Raw genomic sequence first — 18,869 nt, forward strand, 5'->3', positions numbered from 1 at the left:
TACCTGTAATTTCCCAAAATGTGTATTGGGGAAGGTGATGCAGTTCTTTAGATCTAAGAGAATGTTGTCAAACAGTTTTGTTAGTGCCTGCCATAAAGGGAGTCCCTCACTCAGGATCCAAAACAGAAAGTAAATATGCTGCTGATACTGTGATTCAGAAGTAGTTTTTGAAACTGATTTAACTGGGCAGTATTTTGGGGTTATTAAAATAACTGCACAAGATTAGATTAACTCTTTTTCAAAAGTTGGATATTTGTTAGTATTTTTAGTGGAAGTAATTAGAAGTTAAAAAAATTTACTTGGAAAATAGGGAAACAGTAATATGTGACAGATTATTGAATCCATATTACCTCTGTTAATTAAGAGATTTAGCCAATCTTCCACTGGTAAGGCACTGATCAGGTAATGCTGAGTGAAGAGAGAGTAATTATTGCTTGGTTTTAAGAAACTTTTAATTCTTTATTTTAGGTTTTCTCATTGGTAAACAATTGTGATAATTTTTTGTTGTCTAATATTTTAGGGTGAGTGTCCCTGAATTATGATGAATCTTGCAGTAAGATTCCAGACCATATGACAATAAGATGCCTTTCTCATAAGGCTATTCCAGAACATTAGAATCAGATATCTTAATATCTGATTTTATTTGCCAGTTCAAAGGTTATAAAGTTGCAGGTTATAAAGAGGAGAATTTATCCTTTTCAGCTGAACAGTGCAACAGAGACAACTTAAAAAAACCTGGTGAACCCAAATATATCCATTGACATGTGCATTGCAGATATAAATGAATTGTACATGCTTTGGCTCAGTTGTAGTGAGTGTGCACTGATTTCTTATGTGAGCTAGTTAGAAGTTAATTTTCTGTCTGTTGCATTGATTAGTTGAAGAACTATATTAGAGGAGCTCTCCTTTTCGCATTTCAGATGTGCAAGAATAAAGCAATATTTATGGTCAACTAGCTTGGGAATCTAAATGTCTTTAAATAAATAAAGGAAGTCATATTTCACTTATTTTAAAATTACATTCTGAAATTTATACTTCACTCTGCCATAAAGATATAAGTATCAGATTTAAATTAATCATTCAATTTTATGTCCTCATGAACTGTAAGGACATACTTTCATTATTCATTTCTCAATTGATGATTAGATAGCAGTCATTAAACTGTTGGCAAAGATATACCAAAACTGATTTCTCAGTTTTGTTCTATATGCCTGAGAACTTTAAACTCATTGATCCAGATCAGGGGTGTCTTTATGGCTTGGCCCTGCGGCCAGATCACTATAGTCCTCCCCTTCCAGAGTATCAAAGTCTTTCTGGTGCCATTTCCCCAATGGCTGGTAGGGGAACCTGGCCCTACCCTACCCTCTTTTTTTGGTTCCAGCCCAGGGATCCTCTAATCAGCAGCCAAACTCTGAGCCATCCTAAACTTTGCTGCCTTTTCCTTGAGCCTTTCCTACATCTTCTGGTTTTGCTTCCTATGGGTTTGTCAGCCCAAATTCCCTCCTCCCAGGGAATAATTGAAGATTAAAATTCCATAGGCCCAAACACACCTCCCTCCCCGCAGGGAGTGACTGCAGACTGCATCCCTGAAGCCCCTTCCTATTGCCAGCTTTATCCTAGCCAAGGCTGTTACTTCTCAGCCTGACTCCATCATCATTCAGGGGATTACTTAGGCCCCCTAAAACCCCTCAGCTGTGTCCTAGCTGATTAATTGACCCCTTCTCAGCCACATTAACCCCTTTCAGGCTGCTGTGGGGTGAACACCCCGTCATACCATTTCATTCTGTCATTCGCATGTACAAGTATTAGTACACTTCACATGCAAGTAACTCTGCGAAGTTTCACATTGAAAAGAGACTTGTGTCCTCTTAGATAATTTGGCCCCTTTAAGTGTATAATATCTGAAAGTATTACACTTCTATTTCTTTGGTACCATGTAACTCAAAAACTGTCAGATTTTTTTCCAGAGTTTATCAGAAAACATTTGCTCTCAAACTGAGACCTCATATGCCAAGTTTCAGCTGGAGTGTGCTTGTAAAAAAAAGTTTATGGTGGAACTGCCTGCACAATCTTAACTACACTGTAGTGTCACAAATGTGATACTGTAATGAACTACAGATGGGTTTTTTTTCTGCCACCTTGTTAGAATAATAATCCTAGCTCAGAAAATGGTTGATTGATTGGCAAATATATTTATTTGTTATTTATTGCCGTTTTTAATTTCTGCAGTATTGCATGATGGGTTAGATCAGGGGTAGGCAACCTATGGCACAAGTGCTGAAGGCAGCATGTGAGCTGATTTTCAGTGGCACTCACACTGCCTGGGTCCTGGCCACCGGTCCGGGGGGGCTCTGCGTTTTAATTTAATTTTAAATGAAGCTCCTTAAACATTTTAAAAACCTTATTTACTTTACATACAACAATAGTATAGTTATATATTATAGAATTGTAGAAAGAGAACTTCTAAAAATGTTAAAATGTATTACTGGCACGCTACACCTTAAATTAGAGTGAATAAATGAAGACTCGGCACACCACTTCTGAAAGGTTGCCAACCTCTTCATTAGATGAATTAATTGAGGTTTTCTATTTAGAATAAATGGTATACTTCAGGTTACCTTTCCTTTTCTTCTATTTATGTTTTTCTGTCCCCTATAGAAAAGGACAGTCAGAAATCCAGTCTGGTCTGTAAGAACTGTTTACCCCTTAAAATTATTTTCTTATGCCTCAACTGCTCTGGTAATATATATTTTTATTGAGCACCTAAGAAAGTGTGTGAAATCTTCAGTATGTTTCCTGTTGCCTCTGGGGAACTATAATGTTTAAGAATAAAAGGAAATATAAGAGTTACAGCTGCATATTGTTCAAATTATTTTTAAGAGAAGGTTCATGAAGCATCTACTGGTAAAGTGATTTTAGGTTTGCATTTTTAAGTTCAAAACCCATTGGTATCCATAGTCACTATGCTACAAACATTCTACTGCTAGAGAAAGAAGGAAAATAGTTCCCTTGATGTACTGTTACCATAGGGGGAGGAGAGATTTCTTGCAATTCACTGAGGAATACTAGAGTAAGAAATTCCAAAATAACACTTCAGCAGATGATATGAGGTATTTACAGATACAGAAGCTACACTGTACTAGGCAACTTCCTGGCATTTATCAAAGTGTTGGCTGCTCCCATTTTAAGAACGATGAAAAATAATATATGGTTGTAAAAATTATGTCAATAAATAATGTAAAAACCCCACCATAGTACAGACTGGTTCATGTCAACTCTTGTTTCTACTGGTAATACCACTATATTAGGAAAACTGATGTCATAATGAAGCTGTGAATATATTGCAGTTCACTCAAAATGACCCAGCATTAATTTTATCTAGGTCATTGGTTCCCAACCTTTTTCATATTGTCATCCATTGTCAACAACAGAAATAAATTTTCTTATGTTTCCTTCCATATAGCCATAAATAAAAGAAGATGGGTTGCAACACCTAGGATAAGAACCTGTCATGTAGATAATTAAGCACAGCTAATTGTCTTGTAAATTATGGATTTCTTTTGACAAATAATTAACAGAATGTCATAAGAAACGTAGGCCTACATAGTTCTTATAGAGAGAAGTACTATATTGAAGTGCTCAGATATTAGTTACAGCCATGATATAATAATCTAGATATAATCATGATGTAACAATCTAGAAGTCAAGGGGTTGTATTTCCACATAGCCTTACCATATACTAATTTACAGTTAGTATAAAAAAAATACATTTCCTTTCCTATAGTGAAATTAAATATGTATCCCATTCTTCTTCCTCTAGCTTTCTAGTTTTATCCTCTTATTTATTGTCTTGTCTCAGCTGGGAACTATTATATTTATCTTACAGGGTAATATATGTATCCTGGGCTGGGTTTGTATTATCTGTTAACGATAATACAAACCCAGGATACTACAGGATACCCAGCCCAGGATACTACAGACTCCATCCATTATTTTCTTCTTATTTTAACTCCTTGTTCTTCACAAGTTTTGGAGACCTCCCTGTTACCACTAATGCATTTCACATTATTCGTGTTACATCAACAGATCTCATCTTTAGGATTAAACACCATTTATGAGAGATTAACCGATTCTCTGCTTCAGTTCATGTTCCATTATATCAGCATTGATCTCACTGCCCATGCCCATGCTCTTGAGGCTTGTATTATCAAAACAGTATCCATTCCTTACTTGTATGCCTTCATTCAATCAGGATTCTCAGTACTATACTGAATCCCTGATTGGGTATTAGGTTTCTGTATTTCCTTACAATCTTTAAAATCTAGTGAAGTGGCTCCATCTTTCTGAGGAAGAATGCGTGGTTTTACTGACATTAGTATTGAGAATCATTTTGATTACCTTTTGTATGTGTGTTAGCGAGTGTACTACTCCTGGGGGAATTCTGTAACACTGCATGTGCACAGAATTCATGTCCCCCGCAGATTTCTTTCCTTCCCCACAGAAAAATGACTTTCTGACAGGGAAGCAAAGGTAAGCTGCAAAAGCGTCACGCACCACTCCCTAGCTGCGAAGGTACATAGTTTCAGGCATCCAGAGCAGCTGGCGGAGAGGTAAATCACTGCAGGACTCAGGAATACCCCCTACCCTGAGCCGGGATCAGTTGCTAGTCCTGGCTTGGCTGGAGGCAGGAGGGAATGGGACTTCCTCTTCCCCTGCAAGAAGTGTCTGGGGCTGTGTCAGACCTACCCCCAAAAACCTCCCCCAGCTGCGGGGAGCTCAGCATCCTCCCCTGCTTCCTGCCCCCATCACCCCTCAGCTGCAGAGGGGAGGGGTCACTGTATGGGGAGCTTCTCCCCTATCTGCCCAGCTCCCATGCATCTGGGCCTTCCATACCCAGACACCCCCATCAAGCCTCACCACATATACCCAGAACCCCCTATCCCTCCTTACATGAATCCCACACCACTGAACCTCAGCCTCTGCATCTGGAGCTGCCTTTCACCCAGACCTCCTGCCTCTGGACAGCCGCCCCTGCACTGAGATCACCCCCCAGTGAGCTCCCTGCACTCAAACCTCAACCCTGATGAGCCCCACCCTCCTGCACCATCCTGAGCCCCCACATCCAGACCCCCATGCCACTGACTCTCAACTAGCTGCACCCAGATCCCCACTCCACCATGCCACAATCCCCTGGCACCCAGACTCCCTGCAGAGACCTCCACATCCAGACCCTTCTGCTGAGCCCCAACCACTTTCACTTGGAAGCTGCAGCAGAGTCCCATTGCCACTGCACCTGGAAATCCCCCCCCGCAACGAGCCTCTGTGCATCCAAATCCCTCACACCTAGACTCCCTGCTGGGATGCTTGCACCCAGATTGTCCCACACCTAGATCCCCCCACACTGAGCCCCTTCACACTTGGATCCTACCTGATTGAACCTGCCTGCCCAACACCTAGTGCATTTGGCGCAGGGCAGCAAGGCCTTTGGGTGTTTCTGGGGCAGGGCCAGATCTTGTGCTGTGTCAAGGTCGGGTTCAGTCTTTCCAGTGAGTCTGTGTTCCAGGAGTTGGGGAGTTTCCAGTGGCCTGTGCTCCCCACTGCTATGCTGGAGCCTCTGCATTTATTTATTGACAAATGAAACTTGCAGCATTTTAAAATATTGTGCACAGAATTTTTTATATTTTGGCACAGAATGCACTCAGGAGTAGTATGCAGTGTTTGACCATTTGGGAAGGTCCAGTATATTTTTCCTGCAGGAGTACAAGAAAACCTGAGAACCCGTTATGGGCAAGCTGAATCCTACCCCCCACCCTCCACCCCTATTACAGCTACCAGAACTTCCATTCATGGAATCAGAATGTCTTCATTTGCTTTATTTTAGATTAGAATATCATCCAGAACTAATAAAGTACTCTTTGGTTCAAAGTAACTCAGATCCTTATTAGTCAGAGATTGATAGGGCTGGGATTGGGTTTCCATATTACAGTTCCTGAGTAATGAGAAAAATGGGAACTCCAGTTTGTCATGCTCCTTCCATTTCCAGTCTTGGCCTCTTTAATAAGGTAGTAGTGTATGCTGCCTTCCTAAACTTCTTGCCCCCTAAGAATCCCCCAATAAACACTATATGGGCTCTCTTCACTTGGGAAGATACCAGCATTCAGTAGTTTGGCACAGCCCCAATCCCTCGAACCTCTCCCTTTACAAATGAGACTAGAAGCCCTCATGGACTAGAAGAGGGCCACAGTGTTTTGAGCCTCTTCTTTAAGAGGATTTGAAAGGTCTTGAGCCTTGTTAAATAAATAAAAAATGAAAACACGATTCCTGACCCAATGAACACAATTTTTAATTTTTTTAAAAGTATGTACATTCTGTGCTTTGACCCAGAAAGAATTGAACAACTGGAAATTATCTTTGCCCTACAAGAGAAATTAACTAAAATGATCTCTCGTTTTAAACCAGTTTTGTAATTTTCATCTTGCCCCAGAAATAAACAAACTGGAAGGTCTCCTTTTTGTAATTCAAGGGAAGGCAGACCAACTAGTCTTTTTAAACAATCTCAAAACTTAGGCACTGTCTGGCAGCTTGACTGTTGATCCAATCACAGCAGCACTAGTATCTTCCTTTTTTACTTTTCCGAATTGAGTTTCGGACTCTATTGAGCCTCAGTTATTTCTGAACTCAGCCAGTGTTTGCCTCCCCATCCTTGTGCTGCTCAGCTGGCTAGGTACATGGCCATCCTGAACACATGAGCAGTTAACAGACTTCACACAAGGGCCTGTTCCAACAATCTAAGACTCGTAGATCACTTGTTGAATCCTATGAGTCCAAAGATGAATGGGCATGCTCAGATAGAAGCTATTCAGATCTATTTATGAGATATTTTGGTAATGGATCCAAAGTTCTGAGGTTCTTTGTTTATCCAGAAAGTGCCCATAGGACCAGCATTCGCAGTAAAGAAGTCTATCATTTTATTTCTTTGATGGGACAAAGCCTGTTAAGAAATTCTCAAGATGGTTTATAGCTTTTGGTGGAAAGATAAAGGCCTGTCCATTTAAGTCCAGAGCTGATTTAAATGGATAGCCTGTCTGAATACTTAATTCTATATGTCCACTGAAATTTCTACACCAGAAGTACTTAACACTCTTTCTACTGTGGAAAGGAGGGGTTACCAGTTTATGCAGCATCTACTTGTCATATATCAGTTGTGCAGATCCTCAAAGCTCCTACCCAGGACTTGATTGATATCTTTTTGTAATATTATTCTCTTGCTGCTTAGTCCAGATTAGATTGGATTCTCCATTTAGCTGTGTTTCATTCATTTTTGAATTAGCTGTACTCTTGAATCTTCTTTCAGATAGTTGTCATTATATTTAGTCTCTCTCAATGGGTACCTGGAGAGGCAGTGTCCGGAAGGGTAAAATGAGGTCATTTACCAAAGTAACTTGCCTTACTATTCAAGTACAAGTCTCATTCTTCCTTGTAGTATTACTGTGACATGATTGCTCACAGTTGGTGGTATAGTATTGTACATGTACAGTCAAGCCATGATACACTGAGTTAGCTATTATAGGGGAAGTGACAGTGACACCTATATTTAAGTTGCCTATCACTTTCCATTAAAAAAAGTTATTTTTAAGAGCTCTGAGATTTCAGTGGTTTTCAGCAAGACTTTGAAATTTGGCATGGTAATCATCTGACGGATGTGCTTCTTGCTGAAAATTCATTCAGATTTGGTCAAGTTATAAACTGATGAAAATCTGCTAAATATGAGGCTGCATGTCATGCTCCTTCATTTTCGCATCAAATGATAAATAATAGAAAGGTTATAGCTAAATAGACGTATCTAAAACAAGAATGTGGATGAGAGAAAGGTTCATAATAGCTTATAAAGAAATGATCCTTATGTTAAGAGCTACAATTTAGGGGAGGGAAGACTGTTCTGCTCAGCAGGGTAATAATAGCCATCTGTCACCATGTTTTCACACAGACAAATCAGAAATAACCAAAAAGAGAGCTGACATATATCATGCATGCTGCAGCTGCCCATCCATTTGCTAGTCATACTGAATAAGTGCTGTTTCTTCTTTAGCCAACTTTCCAACCCCACATCCCCGTACCCTCAGAAGTCAGTGTACATAGTTTTGTTCAGATGGAATAGACAAAACTAGGAAGCAATTACTAGAAAAATACTTTGTATTTCAAAATTGTATACCATACAGGTTTACTATTAACGTTTTAGCAATTTTTGGTGAAAACTGGTTTAACTCAGTTTGTCACATATGCAATAAACTGCATTTGCTTCTAAAATAAGATCCAAATTTTACCCTGTAATGAAGGTGTGGGTCTTAACTGACTTAGCTCCAATCTTAACATCAGAAGGCAGAACTAGGCCCTGAGTTTTTACATGAATGATGAGTGCACGATGAGAACTATTCTTAACAGCTTGATTGCGTATTGTTCACTTTGGGGTCTGATTCTGATCACACTCTTTTATTTTAACCACAGTGTAACTCCTTTCACTTCAGTGAAGTTGCACCTGATTTAAAGCAATAAGCAGCTGAACCTTTTGTGTTTAGCCAATATGTTGAATGAATTTGTGTATTTTGATGCTGTATCCTCTTTAATTTCATCCCTTGTGGTTTGCATATGTTCAGGTGCATATATAGATGGCCATACATACTTCGATTTTCACAAACCCCTAACATTGTTTGTTAGAACATGTGCTTGAAAGTTATGCCACCACAATTTATATATTTTTATGCAAAACAAGTCAAAACATTACATTTATATTATTTGCATGTTGTTTTCACTACTACGTACAATAGATGCTTAATTGCAGTACATAACATACAAGTGTTGACTATTAAGCTATGAAATATTTCCTAAGACCAAAAGCTGTTACTTGGAAGGCAAATAGCATTAAAACATAATTAAATATTTAGGATTCTCTGTGTATGTTAGCGGGAACATGTGTATATGAGTGATCTGTGGAGAAACTGTATTTTAAAAGGCCCGAGTTGAAGGGAAAAGCTGGTTTTAACATTTGTACTGAGGAAAATACTGTGGTTGTTACAAAAAGTATTTGAATATCAGCCTAAACAGCTAAACTTTTCAATTGTACTTGAGAGTTTTAAAACAAAAAGAAAACTTTACTAAAGTAACCATGGAACTCTGCAAATGTGTGTTCATTTTTCTTCAAGTTTCTGTGCACTGTCTATAACATAGCTTTCCCTAGTGAATATTTATGCCTTTAGGTAGCCTGTGTAATGTTAAATAAAGGTTTACAGTTTTTGTTTATTATTCTATAGGATTTTCAAACAATAGGAGAGAGTTGAGATAAAATATATTTGACACTTTGACTGCTAACATTACATAAAAATGAAGTTTATAACAGTCAAACTGGGCCCGATCCTACTCCCATTGAAGTCAATTAGGGTTTTGTCAATGATTTTCATGGGATCATTACTTGCTCACATTGATCTTCCCACTCTCCTTAGGAACTAAGTACTCTTTCTTCCAAAACCCAGCCCATTTCATTGTGTTTTTTCTCAGAGATAAAGTAACATTATTTGTAAAATATTTGTCTTAAAGTTATTAGTGTCTGTAATTAGATCTTTTTAAAAAGCCACTCAAATAATCCTTAAATAGCGAGACTTGCCGACAGATATCTCAATGGGTAGACGATAAAAAGTTGTTGACTTACTGTAGCTGCCATAATGCAAAATATAAGTGTTCATAGTCACTTAAACTTTAATGTAGATTGATATGTCTGCTCTCCCTGTTTGGTTCAGTGATTCCAGATAAAATGCAGGACACTTTGTCCCTCAGATAAGTTGATATTTTACAAAGCAATCTTACTGGCTTGTCATATATGTTATAAAACTGACAAAAAAGTGTGCATGTTTAATTTTTAGGCTGTGTAACTTCAGTCTCTAACCCCTGCTTCAGCTCTCATTCTTCACTTTGGGATGTAACTGAAAATGATTGTGGTGCCCTGGGATAGCTAATTGGTAAAGCCTGTTTGGAATGTGGCTAAGTGAACCATTTTGGCAGTAAGCAGAGTAGCAAAGCACATTTTTCCCTTACTTGTCTCTCAGGCTAAAATTAAACAGAGTTAGATATTTTCACTTTTAGTGATTTACAGTGGATCTGTTCTGAGTCAAGCCATCATAAAGAGCTAATTGCCTGCACACTCTTGTACAAAAGAACTCTTTATTTGTGTGTAATATGTAGGTCTGTGTCTAGTACAGTATATTGGGGATTGAATAATCTGATGATGATAAATGAAAAATAAGACTTTTTTTCATTCCCCGTCCCCTTTGAAATAATTGGATATTAAATTTATGATGCTAAGTTAACCTGCATCAGCACCTGTTTAGCATTCATGGACTCCAAGACACCTCAGAGTCATGAGGTCATTGCTGGAATAATTTATGATGCAGTTTATGTAGCATGCTGGTGTAATGTTTTCTTAAGCTACTTAGTTACTAAAAAATAGACAAAACTTGTCAGAATTAATGTTCATTACAGAACATTTTCATTAGTTTTGTCATCCCTCCCTCAAAAAAAATCCCAAATTTATTGTAACTAAAAAAGGTGTTGGTGTTTTTGTTTTTTTTATAAAGGTGCTACTATTCTTTTTTCCAGAAAAATATTTAAAATCTTGAGAGAGTTTCATTTCTGAAGTTTTGCATTGGGAACAATTTAAATATTCATATTTTTAATTGAAAGGAGATTTCAGGAAGTGTTCCAACAGTAGAGCATTCTTTCTTTTCTTCCAGAGATTAAATAGTTTAAGCAGCATCTCTGTCAGTCCTGTTCACAAAGTCTCAAGACTGCTTCTTATCTCAGATCATCCACAAAATTAGCTATATCATTGCTGTCATGTGCTCGCTGTTGAATTAGAATAATAATTCCACTTACAATTGGAATACCCCTGTCCATTTTAAACAATGGACTCATTTTGACAAAAAGCTGAGAGAGACACAGACACTTAGAGTACTGGGAGCCCTTCCCTTCTAAGAACACCCCAGCAACAGAAGTCTACTTCTACACCTCTACAACCCAGGCTCTGCACACCTCTGCTCCCCAAACAATTTGCTTCCTCAAATCTCCAATCTTTCCTCTCAAAGCACTCCTTCTCCACCAATCATCTCTCTTTCACTCTCCACCCAGCAAACCCCTTCATTAGCCTCTCCTTCTCTCTCACCAAACTTCTCCTCTCTCCCACCAAACACCTTTTCTCCTCTACCTGCCCCAACTCCCCACAAATCTGTTATCCCAAGTCTTCTTCAAGCCTGTCTCCCTCCCTGCCACCACTTTCCTTCCAAGAGATTCCTCCTATAAGCCACAGCCCCCTCTCCCAAACTCTTCTCTCAGACACCAGTGCCATCCCCCAGAAATGTGACCAACCCCCTCTCCCATACCTGATCCTGCTTCTTGGGTGTGCAGCAGTGAAGGAATGACGAAGAGGGACTAGAGTTGGTGCTTCTTGGCCAAGGGGCTGATGGCTGAGTTGCACTGCCTATCAAGCTTGCGCACTCTCTGCTCTGTACTTAGAGCTGGAGGTGATGATGGCGGGTGGGGATGGGGGTGGAAGGGTTGGGTTGGGTTGGAAGGGAACAGAGAGAGCTGCCTGCCTATCAGGGAGACAGAGCTGATTCCTAGAAACAGAAGATTGCAACTTCTGATGCCTCCTCCCTGCCCAGCTCATTAGCTAGCTTATCTGTGGGGAAAGAGAGTTCTGAGTGCAGCTGTACTAGGTAACTTCAGACTACAGTAGAACCTCAGAGTTATGAATACTTCCAGAATGGAAGTTGTTCATAACTCTGAAATGTTCGTAACTCTGAACAAAACATTATAGTTCTTTCAAAAGTTTACAACTGAACATTGACTTAACACAACATTGAAACTTTTTACTATGCAAAAGAAAAATGCTACTTTCCCTTTATTTTTTTAGTTGTTGTTTTTCACAGTACTGTACTGTATTTGCCTTTTTATTTTTTGGTCTCTGCTACTGTCTGATCATGTACTTCCAGTTCCAAATGAGGTGTGTGGTTGACTGGTCAGTTCATAACTCTGGTGTTCGTAACTATGAGATTCTATTGTACTCTCTTCTCTCCTCTTTGTGCCTGGCCCCCCTCCCTCTGTCTTCTTCCTCCTCCAGGTTGGGGCTGAAAGTTGGAGGAAGAAACAAATTGTTTTTCACTCAAGCTGAAATTTTTTTGGGAGGAGGGAGGAGGGGAATGTACCCCCATATCTCCCTAAAATGTACACCATGACCCTAAGGGTCTGTTCCTTCTTATTCTCAAAGACTGCATAACAATTGTTATCAAGATTTATATTTTGTACTGGTTAACTAGAAAGGGGTATGAGATAAATATATGTGAACTGGGCTTTGAAAGTGAAACACAGTATGCCAGTAAGACCAGTTCTTCATTGAAACCTGAATTTAATTCACAGAGGGAATGAAAAAAGTTCAAACCACTCCTAATGAAATTCAGGAAACTTTAGTGCTTTTTCCTGAAAAAGATAAAATAGTCATTAAAGAATCTTTAATTAAATATAAAACCTGCCTCAAAAGAATCTGTTTATGTCCTGATCCTGATGCCAATGGAGTCAATGAGAGACTTCTATGGCAGTTGGGTCAACCCTTAATTTTTGGCATTCTAGCTAAATTTAAAAGTAGCTGATTAAGTAGAATCTTTTGTGCTTGGATTTCTTGGGAGAGGTCCCATAAAAAGTATTTGTGTATTTTACATGTACATATAATATTTGTCCATCAACATAGAATCTAAGGCCATCTCTACACTTACTGGGGGTCGATGCTGCTGCGATCGATTGTAGCAGGGGTCAATTTACAGAGTCTAGTGAAGACCTGCTAAATTGACTGCAGAGCACTCTCCAGTTGACTCTCAGGACTCCATCAGAACTAGAAGATTAACATACGTCAATGGGAAAGCGTCTCCCGTCGATGCAGCGTGGTGTAGACATCGCAGTAAGTCAACCTAAACTATATCGTCTCCAGTTATGTTATTCACATAGCTGGAGTAGCATAACTTAGATCAACTTATCATGGTAGTGTAGGCAAGGCCTAAGCAAAATATGCGGAAGTAAAATTTAATAAGTGGTTAGAAGCAAGCTGAACTTACCTGCCACTCAAACTAAAAGGCAAAATAATTTAATTATTTATCTACTTGAACTGTTTTTCTGAGACTTAAGGGATGAACAGCTAAAGAGGTTTGAGAAATTAAACTACAGTGTCCTCCTCCACCTCACCTTTGAGCTTATGGAGCCATCATAACAACTCCATAGTTAAGGTTGACAGTCAAAATCATGCTTTAACTTGAAATGATTTCCAACCTCCTAACAGTTTGAGCTGAGTTCTCTTTTTGCAGTACTAAATCATGTTACCTGCTAACACTATGTTTGTTGTTGTTTTGGGGGAATTTGTTATAAAAAAAAATTTCCACTAATTTTTGTGCCTAGGCTGACTCCTCCCCAAATCCTGCCCCCCCAGGGAAGTCTGTCCAATTCGTATTTTTTATTTGACACATATAATGAATCTATCATTAAGGCTAGCTGACATCAGACAATATCTTTTAAAGATGCAGGAATCCCTCATAATTTTGGCGCCTAAAATGTTGATAAATGCTAATTATTGTAATATGCTCCATACCGACCTTCAAGCATTTTCTATTTCCAGTCTCCAATCTGCTGAAGATCCTACTGCAAGGCTTATTTATCGTTGTTCGCATTGTACACATGTTACTCTTTTATTTTATGTCCTACCACTGGCTTCTCCTTAAATTGAAGATTTATTTTTAAGGTTTGTTACTGACATTTAAAACTATCAGATCACAAAGCCTCTTCTAGCTACAGGAGTTCCTCTGTGTGTGTTCCAGCTCAGAGCCTGTGCTATACTGATGATTTATCTTTGTGTATTTTTCAACTGTCTCTTGCACATTTGTACTCCTCAAGTCTTCCTCTCTTAACCCCACTTTGATAGTATTTCCTGCCTTATAAAATTCAACAGATTTGCTCACTTTTTATGTAAAATACATTCAAAATTTAATATTTTAGCTTTTTTAAAAATGTTGTGAAGTATCTTATATCACTGAATGGGATATTTTTTCTGTCTGTGTCCAAAGTGTGTTGATATAAATGAAAGGATTATATAAATTAAATTTAAAATACTATGCCACCTACTTATGAAATATCAAATACGATATTTGGAGAAATCACTCTTTTTGTTCTCCTTGAACAGTATTACTACTAAAAATATCTGGATTTTGTTGCCTCATCTTCCAATAATCAGCTGCTTTTTATGAACTGAATTTCATTTTTCATTGCAAAATTTCAAATCAGGTACATTGGTCTTCATCATTTCTCTTTGCATTACATTTATCCATTTGGTTTAAAATTTTGCACCTTTGCAGTTAAATAGCTGTAGTAATATAAATGCATATAAGTACATTCTAGTCCTGAATGCAGAATACTTGCTGCATTAACATGTGTTAGTGTAACTTTCAAAAAAAGTTAATTTTAATGTCCATGAAAATGATCCATTGTCTGTATTTGAAGATCTTTAGATACAGAATAATTCCAATACACATGCAACAGCAGTTCACACTCCTCCACCCATACTACTAATGCATCTTCTCCAGGACTTGAAAGTTCCACCTTTGGGGCAGAGGGGATAGTACACTCAGTGTTGTACTATCCATAGTTTAATCCATAGTTCTCTGCCTAGACTGAAGTACTGCCAACCCCAAGCATACAAGAATCATGAGTCAGGCCCCAAATAATCATTACATTGATTTCAAAATAATTAACTATTAAAATAATACATTTGGGTATTTTTTTATTTGCCATCTGTTTTTTTGAGCTTTAAGAGTCCCTTTCCAAGCTTTTCTCCATAACTGAAGCAAGAAACTCTTCTAAAAAATATAACTGAAATTATTGTATAACCCCACAAACTGGTGTTTTAAGAAAAGCGCCAACTATTGTGAGGCTCATGATAAAATCATGAGGATTGGCAAAAGTTTAGACTGCTGACAATGGTAGTGTTTAAAAATGTATTTTAAGAAAAGAAAATATATCCAAAATTTGATTGTAAAGCAAAAATGCAGTCTTAATACTGCAAGGATAAAGAATGTCATATTACATAAACAGATGCTAACTGTAATTGATACAAGAGACAGGTGCCCTGGTCTTGCTATTGGACAACTTGTGTGTGAAGTTGGATTTCAGTGGGATTCAGGCACCTACCTCCCAAAGGTTGAAAATCCCATCTTAAGCCTTACTAATCATTATTTAAGACACCATATTTAATCATAGTTGCTAAATGATTACATTTGTGGGAATTAAAATAAATTCATACTACATTGCTCATACTGAAGAAAATAAATGAAACTTATCAAGAACCTATTAAAATGTTAAACAAATTTTGAATGGTGAGGAATTTTATGCTAATTATGTTTTAACTAATAAAGTTTTAAGGAATTATTTGTATTTATAATTATTAGCTTTGCTTCTGTGCATAGCTCTAGTCTTTAAACTTCATGCTATTTTATGTTTAGGTGCCAGTAGTTAATTTCCTTATGTGTGATGAACAGGGCCAGTGCAAGGAAGTTTCACGCCCTAGTGAAACTTCCACCTTGCGCCACACACCCCCCCAGCTAATCCCACCCCTCTGCTGCAGCTAACCCAGCCCCCCCCCACCCCCCGGGAGCCCGCCACCCCTTCCCGGGAGCCCCCCTCTGCAGCAGCTGCTCCCCCCCCGCGGCAGCTAATCCTGCCCGGGGAGACCCCCCCTGCGGCAGCTAACCCCACCCACAGAGACCCCCCCCATGGCAGCTAACCCCACCCAGAGAGCCCGCCTCCATGGCAGCTAACCCCGCCTGGGGAACCCCCCCATGGCAGCTAATCTCGCATGGGGAGGCCCCCCCCCGCGGCAGCTAAACCCACCTGGGGAGACTCCCTCCCCGCGGCAGCTAACTCCACTTGCGGAGACTCCCCCCCGCAGCAGCTGACCCCACCTGGGGAGACCGCCCCAGTTCACCTCGGCTCTACCTTCTCCGCTGAGCACACCGGCTCTTATTCTCTTCCCCTCCCAGGCTTGCGGCGCCGACTGGAGGAGAATTAGAGCGGGGGTGTGCTCAGCAGAGGAGGCAGAGTGGAGCGGTTCCGCTGTGCACCCCCCCCCCCGCTACGGCGGGCAGCCCTCCGTGTGCCCTCCCCCCCCGCCCCAGCTCACCTCCACTCCACCTCATCGCCTGAGCGGGCTTTTAGGCACCCCCAACCACTAGGCACCCTAGGCAGCCGCCTCGTTTGCCTAACTGGTTGCACTGGCCCTGGTGATGAAAAAGTGTTTTCCAAGGGAGACCTCCTAAACTTTTTGTCCACAGCAGTAACTGATTCTAAGGATTTCATAAATTGAAGAGAACCCAAGCAGAAAAATTCCACAGCATTTCTTATCTGCATGATCTTCTAAAACACTGGTTATAAAAGAAATGGGAATGCAAATGAATATTAATGTTTAGACCATAACATTTTGAATACAAACTTTTCAGAAACAACTCATGGTTCAATTGTTTCCTTTTCATGGTGGTTCAGTTTCCTCTTTTCTCCATTCTAACTTTTTTCTTATCTTTTTTTTTTTTTTAATCTTCTGGTCAGTCTTGTAGAAGAGCCTTTTGTGTGTATAATGTCTCCCTCTCTAGTGTTTTGCCTTGTAATCTCTAGTGGGTCAGTAGGGTATCTGACAACATCCATCCAAATAATTTTTTGCCCAGGATAGAGAGATAATTGAAGTCTGCTTTGGGCAGAGCACCGGCTGGAAGAATGCTCCAAGGCATCCCCCTCTGGCTCACTATAGAGAAAGTTGACCGCACCGACCGATTACAAGTGTTTTCTTTTTGAGGGGAAGAATGGGTTACATTATTTTCTTTGGGCCTGGGGCTACAAGGCTCAATTCTAGCGTAGTGTTTCTGTTGGCTGAGAAAAGAGTCTAGGGAGAGAAGTTGTGAGCTTTGGGTTACATTCACAATTTTTGTGTGAAAACAGCTGTGTTTGCAGCACAAAAAAGAAAAAAAACGTACAAAAGCAAAACCAAGAAATGTTGTGCATTTTCTCCATTTTGTATTCTGCTTCCTTTTCCCCACACCATTTGCAAAGCAGCCAAGTTTCTCACTTTTGTGATATGATGAATAGGGGTTTATATGATATACACAGTTCTGCTGTCTTGTGATTTCCACAATCCACTAATCTTCACGATAAGTCTCTGCTGGACATTTGAGTTTGTTCTTTCTCCAACTGTTTTACTGCTCTGACTGTGAGGGAAACACGGAAGCCTCAGCAGTTGCTGGGAACAAAGGAGTGGTTATGAATTGTCAGACTGATCACTTGCTGGAAGCAAAAGGGACATGATGACAATTGAGAGGCCCCCATAAGTTGGGTGTCCCTGCTGGCAGTAAGAATGGTGGTCAGTTGCATTGGCCTTTGTGACACACTTCATTTTCCATGAGATCTTTGCAGTTTCCACTGTAAATAAGATGAGCTGTAACTGTGTGTCTGGAGTCCCTTCAACTTTTGAGGTTCACTGTTCGGGTTCATTTTAAATTTTCACGCAGTCTAGTGCATGGATGATGGAGTAAGGCCTGTCCTTCTCAATGAGGACAATTAGCAGAAACACAGATCCTAGTCAGACCTGGGTAGTCAAAGGTGAACAGAATTATTTCTTCAGGTTCTCCTATCCCCAATTTAGGGCAAGCCTCGTGAAAGGTAGGCACTTAGAGGAGTTGATTGGCAGATTTTAAGAATCATGAAAGCCAAAGACAGTTCTGAAAGACTTCACCTAGAGGCTGTGAATAGTTTATGGTATCATTGACAATCAGAAATTAACAGCAATCTTATGTAATGTCAAGGGGGCGTTTGTGTGAGGAGGTGAACATTGTGCAGAACTATTTTCTTTCTTCTGTAAGATTCCTTGATTCTCCATTCTTCTTCCATCTTTCTTTTTCCACTTCTTTTAGGGATATTTAGATATAGGGTCATATTTTGTGCTTAGAAATGTTTATCACTTTCAAAATTGCCATTTTCCAAAAGCATTTATTTAAAATAAAGCAATATTGTATTATGATATACCATCAACAAAATAAAAAAATCCCATCATAATCAAAAGAAAATGGAATTTACAGTACATCCAATGTTCACAATTAAAAAGTTACATCCATTTTAAAATATTCAGTTTATGTGGTACTTATTCTCTATTTTAACACTATCATTAGAACTGGTAACATCTCTAAAACTAGACTGAACTTTTAAAGTGTAAAGTGTAATCACTGCACAAATGGTAACTTTCTTTTTCAAAAAGGATTTGTATCTACTAAAGAAAATATATATTTGTATGTATGTTTATATAGTTTATCTTTTTAATTTCATTTTCTCTTTATGCTATCTAGGTGCTGTACTTTTGGCCAGTCTGCAGGGATTAGCAGTCAATATTGATCCTGTCTTGTATACTTGGCTTATGTACCAACCTCAGAAACGAAGTAGTAGACACATCCAACAGGTAGGAATTCTTGAGAAATCATTTATTTGGATATATAAAAATAACATTTTCCTATATCATATTCTCTCATTTAATATGAAAATTTTATGTTATATTACTCCAGACTACATTTATTATAAAGGATACTGTCACAACCTGTCCCTGTCCTGCACTCTGTTTTGATTGGCTCCAACCTCTGAATCCCATATGCTTTAAGCTCCTGGGTCTAGATAATGGCTGATCACTAATCTGGAGGCATGTATACACAGCAGTTATGAGGTGTATACATTCCTTCCCAGTGTGAATACATGTACAT

The 18,869-nt window shown here is 39.2% G+C and overlaps 1 protein-coding gene across 9 annotated transcripts in view; it reads left to right on the forward strand.

The window, feature by feature from the left end:
* The window catches only part of VPS13B (vacuolar protein sorting 13 homolog B), a 928,813-nt gene that overhangs the window by 412,996 nt on the left and 496,948 nt on the right, over positions 1–18,869 (forward strand). For all 9 annotated transcript variants that reach the window (XM_030553556.1, XM_030553553.1, XM_030553555.1 and 6 more), the window contains one exon: positions 18,465–18,574. In XM_030553556.1, coding sequence (XP_030409416.1) covers positions 18,465–18,574 — 110 coding nt within the window. The remainder of the gene's footprint in view (positions 1–18,464; positions 18,575–18,869) is intronic.

The sequence above is a fragment of the Gopherus evgoodei genome, chromosome 2, assembly GCF_007399415.2.
Source record: "Gopherus evgoodei ecotype Sinaloan lineage chromosome 2, rGopEvg1_v1.p, whole genome shotgun sequence".
NCBI lineage: Eukaryota > Metazoa > Chordata > Testudines > Testudinidae > Gopherus > Gopherus evgoodei.